The sequence below is a fragment of the Gambusia affinis genome, linkage group LG20, assembly GCF_019740435.1.
Source record: "Gambusia affinis linkage group LG20, SWU_Gaff_1.0, whole genome shotgun sequence".
Taxonomy (NCBI): Eukaryota; Metazoa; Chordata; class Actinopteri; order Cyprinodontiformes; family Poeciliidae; genus Gambusia; species Gambusia affinis.
In genome coordinates this window covers 10,272,264-10,279,978 of record NC_057887.1, presented here as the reverse complement: position 1 = coordinate 10,279,978, position 7,715 = coordinate 10,272,264, and the positions used below count along the sequence as shown (strand labels likewise).

The 7,715-nt window shown below is 39.4% G+C and overlaps 1 protein-coding gene across 1 annotated transcript; it reads right to left on the bottom strand.

Moving 5' to 3' along the window:
* On the bottom strand, window positions 1-7,191 carry pdk2a (pyruvate dehydrogenase kinase 2a). Its single transcript, XM_044103191.1, has 11 exons — window positions 6,929-7,191; window positions 6,046-6,187; window positions 5,555-5,626; window positions 5,254-5,438; window positions 3,914-4,003; window positions 3,648-3,725; window positions 3,255-3,331; window positions 3,063-3,161; window positions 1,704-1,814; window positions 1,370-1,483; window positions 1-1,275 (listed from the first exon to the last, which is right to left on the bottom strand). Exons 1-11 carry the CDS (start codon window positions 7,044-7,046, stop codon window positions 1,135-1,137), a joined length of 1,227 nt encoding a protein of 408 aa, XP_043959126.1. The 5' UTR covers window positions 7,047-7,191; the 3' UTR covers window positions 1-1,134.
* Window positions 7,192-7,715: the final 524 nt, after the last annotated feature.

Here is a 7,715-nt window from a genome sequence, read left to right as displayed (position 1 = left end):
TACAGGTGTTTCTTTTTTTTTTATTAACAGTATTTACATGTTAAATACAGTTAGCTACACTTTCAGTCAAAGTGTAGCTATAAAAATAACATTTTACATACTGCATGAGTTAGATAAAGACAATAAAAACTATTGTGAACACATCTGGACCCTTGGCAGTCTCATTTGGAACAGTGTGTGAAAAACTGGCCTATTAAAACCACAAACATGGCACCCACTGGGGCTTAATAACACTCATTTATAATGACTTCGTCTTCAAGATGTTGGCTTTGAGACACGGCTGGCAAATACTCTGATGTACTGACAGCAAACTTGGGCCCAGTGGGGCTGCAGCTTGTTGAAAATTATGCCCTTTTTCTTTGTAGTTCTTACAAATAATGCACAAAAAAAGGAGGATTAAATTCAGCCTGGTCCAAAAAACTGAACACAAGATCAGATTTTTTTTTTTTTTTTACATTTGCAAAGGCTGAAATACAAAAAGTCTGCAAGAAAATTAATGCAAAAACAAAAACCTCAACTTCAGAGTCTAGCATTTGCTCAAAATTCCCAAACCAAACATCATTACAGTACCATCAAATTTAAGGTGCAAATATCAGTTGTGATAGTTCAAGTATTTAAACAAAACGTGCCTTTGGGAGGATTTGCTACTATACGGCGTAGATGGACAACAGATTTCACTGTTATGTAAAAGCCTCTACATCTAACTCAAAACTGCTGGATCTCTTTCAACTTCCTCTGTCCACTCTTACTCTCGACTTCTCTCTCATTTTCTGGGCTGGGTGCCCTCCTCCGTCTCCCCCCACCTGCACATGACTCCACCTTTTACCGCTTGATGCCGAGTCTCGTTTCAGCAGCGCTCGGGCTGCTTCGCCAGGTCTCAACGGTAACTTTATTTAAGTGTCCTGTTAGTAGCAGTTCCGAGTTTGTCTAATTCTCTATTACAGAAATCAAAAAAGAATGACAGAAGCTGGAAATGACATGCTACTGGTGACGTCGGCTGAAATCTGCTCTGGTTCTGGGAGGTGTAAGAAGCTCATCTGCTTCGGCGGATGATCCCAAGGGAATACTAGGACTTGGTTCATGGAGGATCCATGCTTTGTAGTCTTAAAGCAGCAGTTGCACCCGAAGGTCTGACTAGGCCACCTTGTATTTGCGCAGATCTAAGGGTTCTTTACTGGGCACGCACCAGTCATCTGCCTCCTGGCACACTTTGTAGTTCTTCAGAGCGGTTTTGTTGTACACTGGCAACCTTTCGATAGAGTCCGTGGAAAGAGCCTAGAGGGACATATCAGAAAAAAAATTTACTAAATCAAAAGGAAGTTCACACCTGATTGTTTTGTGCCACAGTTTCATGCACAAACTAGCTCACCTTCAAGTAGATGACAGCATCTGTGCCGAAACCCTCCATCGAGTAAAGCTGCAGATCCCCCTGGAAATACTTAGCGTAGAGACGAGAAATGGGAAGGCCGTAGCCGAATCCAGCCTGCAGAGAAAGGGGAAAGGCTTAAAAATTTGTAGTTTGGAACTAGTAGAACCTTATTTCAGAATTGCTTTTGTTGACTAGGGAGATAACGACAGATGACAAAAAAAAAGGTGGTAGAAATGCCACTTCTACAGAGCAAAGTCTAAATAAAAGACTAAAAATATTTTTGAGAGGCATAAAGGCTGAGAGCATCTGTACATCTAAACCAAATCCTCCTTACCAAGGGTGTACTGGAGTGGTCGCTGATCTGTGGAGCAGGAGCAGTGGAGTACATGTAGCTGAAAAGGTTCTCGATCTTGCGAAACGGGACGCCGCCGCCTCTGTCGCTCACCTACAGGGGAACAGACAGAGAAACAGAAGACATGAGTGCTGACAGGAGATGAGAGCTAACCTGGTCAAAAATGAACAGATTAGGTAGAATGACGTAACTGTCAAACTGCAGATTATGCAAATAAAAGCTAATTAAAAAAATAAATAAAAAAAAAGTCCCTGGGAGGTTAATGATGAGCAGAGATATATACATAAAATATTAAGAAATTCTACTAACTTTACGTCAGGATGGTAATTTGGATAACTTAGCAACCACTGTTCGATACATGTAGAGGTTTTGCTTTCTTTGCAGTCTTGCTACTACAGTTAGTCTAGTTACGCTTAATAGAAGAAAGCTTACAGTTTAGTGGCATCAACACTGTACGAGTCTTTCTAATCTCATCAAGTCCCATTTTTAATCAGATTTCTTAGCTGAAGAGGGTCTTTGCAACCTCAAATGAGAGAAATGTCAACATCAGCTTTGTGTGCTCTTTGTTTTCACCTCCTATAGAGAATACTCCTGGTTTAATGTTTATCCACGTCTCTTTCTACGAGAGAAACCCTGAAGAAGCCATCTCACTGGCTCAGTGCTTATGGCTTTGGATTTTTGTCTCTTCAAGATGAAATCATTAAAGCTATTGCTGGTATTAGTTCAGTCTACCCTTTATTTCTCTTTCACAGCAAAGGTACCCCTGACTCAGAGCTTTTGTTTTTATCCAACATAGATCAGTTTGACTTCTTGAGATTGATCAAGTTTTACCAAGAGGCACTGAAAGGTCATCTCAATTTCTCTATAGCGATTCTGTTTGTTCAACTGGGCCAGTTGTAGCCAGATGACAAACAGAGACCTGCTGATCCCGATGAAAGATATCGACTTATCTTATCGGAGAGGCTACAGAAAGCGCTGTGCTGAAACGACGACTAAATCGTTACATAAGTGGGACAGATCAAACATTCAGAGAGCAAAAACAACTTCTGCTGGGAAATATTGGCTTTGTTTAAAACTGAGAAATTCACACAATGAAAGACAAAACTGATAAATTATTCACATTCAGATTTCTTCAGCACAAAAATCCTTTGTGCTACTATGTAAAACACTGAGAGGAGATAAAGATTTGGTGTCTACCTGCCCCACAATAAAAGATTTTATCTGACCACGAAGCATATGCTTTACTGCCCTTTGAAGTTGTAAAACTATTTGCACTCATCTTATATAAGTAACTGCTAGAAATGGAAATGTAGTTGTCCTGCACTCTAAACTTTGCCTCACCTTGATTGACATGTCCTCTCCACCGAGAGACACCATGACCTTAATGGGTGGGAGGCTGTTGCTGTTTTCATGAGTCTCAATGGTAGCTCTCATTGCATTCTACAAAGGGGAAAACAAAAGAAACTTAGATTTGCTTTTTAAATGATTGTTAATTTTAGGAATATGTATGAATTAGAAGGCAGCCTCTCCTACCTTGAAAAGCTCAAACAACATGTGGTAAAGGTGGGAGGGCACATAAACGATGCTTATGGGGTGACTCTTCGTCTTGTCTGTGCAAAAGAAGAATAAAAAATATATATATACAGAGATCAGCTCTTCATTCATAATCTGCTACACACAGCTTCTACTCCCACAGTGGGGAAATTTCTGAAGGCTGTTGTTTGCAATGGACTTTATTTAGGCGGGTAAAAACAAAGGCACAATATACAAATATTTTTTTCATCTGCTTTGTGTTGGTCTGTTTCAAGAAATTCCCATAAAATATAATGAAATTTCACAAAAAGTGAAAAAGGCTCAAGGACTATGGAAACTTTTGCATAGCACCGAATCGTTAAACCATATGAAACAAATCAAAGGAAAACTTACGGTTCATTTCCTGCAGAACCAAATCAGGAGAGCAGAGGTAATACTGGTCACACAACATCTTAGCGCTGTGGAAGGCATCTAATGATAACGAAAAGGAACTTAATTTTAATTGCAGACAAAACAAAACACAACATTGTTTTTAAAGTGGCTGGAACATGATTGCAGCTACTTTAAAACCCATAAAGTAGCTAAAAGAACAAACAATGATTGCTATAAATTGTGGCCAGTTTAAGTATTTTGAGGCCTTAGGTCAAGTTCACACTCACCTTGGACTACATCTCCCACATTGCATTGAGAGTCAATGCTTCCTATTGTGTTTGGGTGGACTGGGTTAGTGGTGCCATCAAAGACAAGAGCTGCAAAAAACAAGAGAATAAGGGAAAATCAAGGATAATTGACATTTTATATTTTACCTATAAAGTTTTAGCAAAAAAAAGTTTTTAAATGTGTGAAAGTCTTGTCTATTGAACAGGCAAGACTCTTGGGCTTGGTCTTGCCTGTGCAAAAGAAGAGTTAAAAATAGTACTAAGTGATTTCCATGCTTATATGCAGTTATTCTGCTCTCCCCTTAGTTTGGAAAAGCAAAATGTTACGAAAGACGGGTAGGGCATTAAAAGTTGCCCGGGTGTAAACTGGTTTGATAGGGACGAGGTTATATAACTCTAGATGTTTGTCCTTCATGCAACAGCAGTTTTGAAATATTTCACGTTGGATCAACGGTACTGTATGCTTCAGCAGTTTGTGTTTCAACATCGTGGATTATCCAGGCGCTCTATGGCAAACAAAACTAGACTGTGCAGGATCGTACCAGATGAAAAGGGGGGGGGGGAAGACACCCTTCATTCTTTCTCTTATCTCCTTCTGCACCAGTTGTGTGGGTTTTACTGCACATACAAATTCAGCTGCAGCATAAATGCATAGGGTCCTGAAAAGATTTCAGCAGCTAAGCAGAGATAGGTTATCTGCGCTGATTAAAGAAGAACATGCTGATGTAGCAGTGGCCTTAACCACTTTTTTTTTTCTTTCTTTTGGCTCTTATCATTTGTAGGGTGTGATGTTTGGAATAGACTTGTGTAAATTTGAATATGTGAATGTCTGTTGCCAATCCAAATGAGATAAGAAGCTAAACTCTCCCCTTGCTGTCATATCTACCCAATAACATTCAATATTCATAGAAATAACTGCAACAAGGGATGATTTTCAGTTTAAAAGTGCAAAATTGATATTTTAAAAACCTAGCTCAACAAATCTGTCCTCTGCTGAACAGTGGCGTCTTAGTAAGGTCAATGCTGACTGAAAGAAAAATGAGTCGTTACAGTCGTTGTCTAAATCACCTCAGATTAAAACTGTAATGGGCATTTTTCAATATTTGCCTTTAAGGATTTCGTTTGTGAATGATTAGGTTGTTCATCAGGTAGGTGACAAATGAAAATTGTAGCATGTCTCTAAGAAAAAACCTAAAGAAAAATGCTTTGGCATAAAATAATAATAAAAAAAAAAACAGTAATGAAAGTAAACCAAAAATGGAAAATATGAAGAAAAAATTAAAGAAACAAACACAAAAAAATAAAATCTAGCTGAATTTTGAAACTGGTTGTAGGCTTACTGTGTTGGTTGATCAGCATTCGTATGGAGATGCGGCTCATGTAGAAGCGATCCAGAAAATACTGGATGTTCTGGTTGGTGACTACATCCTGGGGAAAAACCTCTTTGTATTCAATGACCCCCTGCGCCATGGTCGGCACCACATCGTTGTGTCTGTTTCTGATGGTAACCAAGGCATCGACAAACCTGGGGAGAAAATATACACCTTCAGTTGTCGGGGACTTAGCATCTTCCAGAAATAGATGCATTAATTGGGAAATTAGTCTTCTGTTATAACATCTTTACAAGAACTAAAGCCTTACTCTGCAAGCACTCTGTGGTCATCTGGATTCTTGTCTAGGTAGTCAAGGATCTCCATTAAACTCTGACTATACCTGAAAAAAAATAAATAAACAAACAAACCCATGAACATATAATGGGAAACATAGGAGGCACAGCAGAGTACGTCTGAAGGAAGTGAAAGTTCATGAAGGAAGCATAAATAGTGCAATGAGAAAAACACAAGTCACGTGGGCCTGTGACGGGGAAACTGGGCTAAAGTTCACAGCTCTTAGCCACTCCCCCATCCTCTGCTCTGAGCAAGTTGGAGAGAGCACAACTCGGTCACAGGGCTTTGTTGTAATTCAGAGTGTTATGCAACTAATGAAGGCGGATCTACCGCCCCAGTTTGTGGTAAACAACAGTCAATGTGATTGTAATAAAACTTGGCCACGAGAAAGGGTGAAATTTCAGCCAGAAGATAAATCACAGGTCAATAAAAATCAATAGGTCATCTCTTGGATAAACAACTCACCATCTCTGCACCATTTGAACTGAGGGAGTAGTGAGCAGCTTGTCTGGCAGGAGGTTGATCTCCTTCATGATGTTGGAGAGTCTCACAGGGAGTTCCTGCCTCAAAAAGACAAAAGATGTCTTTTCACAGGCATTGATGGAACCTGAAAGTTAGGGGTAAACAGAGACAAAACAATCAATTCTGATTTTTCTCACAGAAATATTAATTTTTAATTATTTCTTACTGTTCTACGTTTTTTGAGGTTTTGAAGGGTTTAAGGAAGCACATCCATCAGAAATTTTATTTTGAATTACTTGACTGTATTTTGAATAAATAAAGTAAAATATGATGCATCTTTAAATAGACCCATTTGCAGCTTAGAAGTTGTTTTTGTGAACAGTTAGAGCCAGATAAGTACTGACAGACGCAAAAACTTCATTTGATGGTAGATAATAGTCTTAGAGAGGAAAAACTATAAATCCAGCAATTTATTTGCAAAAATGAAATATTTTTCCTCCGTTTCACTTCAAATTGCCAAGTTCTTTAGGGTTTAAACGGTCTGGGAAAGCATATCAACCTAACTTTAAAGTTTGTTTCATTTGAGTACATTTATCATTATATTAAAGTAAAATTATTCCTTTAACTAAATTAACACCTGCAGATAATAACTTGTGTTTTGCAACCAGTTAGAGGCAAAATGGTGCAGCCTGAGTTTGCAGCAGATCTGATGCAACACTGTGCGCCTGTGAACAGCAAATTACAGCAGGCCCGTGCACAGCAGATGCATACTTTGAAATCCACAATTATAACCCACAGCATGAATGAGTGCTGCAGAATTTAGCGGATTTAAACCGTTCAAGTAGCTTTGCTAAAATGGGAAACATCAAATTCGAGCTCAACTCACCGAAATCGATGAACTGCTTCATCGAGAGCGGAGACGGAGAGAATTTGGAGAAATGCTCGATGTGCTTCGGCGCGCTGGCCAACGCGGCGTTTTTCATTATAAATCGTGCAAACTTCATGATGGCTATCAGATGGTTCCTTTCTCTTCTAGGTCCAGTTTGTGTCAATAATAATCCCGCAGGGAGGCTCTGCCCCCAGTTTTCTCTGAGTGGGTTGGCTTCTAGCTGCTACGGCTGGCTGGGGAAAAGAAAAATACTGATCTTCAACCAATCAGAGAAAAGGAATTTTATTTACTCTCCAGAGTGACCAATCGGAGCCGTTAGAAGGCGTGGCTAGTTTGGACCCTCCCAGAAAGGAAACGCTTCCAGAACAGTTGAAGCAACGGCTCAAGTAAACATACGTGCTGTTTGGCAGCCCCACTTCATTCCACGAATCACCAACAGTAACTTTGGTGGGGGTGGAAGTGGGCAGGGATATCAGAAACATATCAAGTGGGTTAATATTTAGAGTTTATTCAAGTTTATAATTTACTTTTGACTCTAAATCCAAACAATCAACTTTAATATGAGATATTAAATGCGAGTGTGATGCGATAAGGGATTCAACATGCATTTGTATTTATGTTTGAGCCTTGACTAGGCCATTCAATCAACAAAAGGTTTTTTTCCACATCAATTCTGACCAGGTTCCCTGCTGAAAAGAAAACATTCCTACAGTATGATGTTGCCACTACCATGTTTCACAATAGGGATGGTGTGCTCAGGGTGATGTACAAGGTGAGTTTTCCA

Bases quoted from the DNA above. Each gene is read 5' to 3' on its own strand.
- pdk2a (XM_044103191.1), bottom strand. From the start codon at position 7,046: ATGAAGTTTGCACGATTTATAATGAAAAACGCCGCGTTGGCCAGCGCG. The intron at 6,188-6,928 runs GTGAGTTGAGCT...CCTAACTTTCAG, and splicing joins GAAGCAGTTCATCGATTTCG to GTTCCATCAATGCCTGTGAA. The intron at 4,004-5,253 runs GTAAGCCTACAA...TGTTTTTTGCAG, and splicing joins AATGCTGATCAACCAACACA to CTCTTGTCTTTGATGGCACC.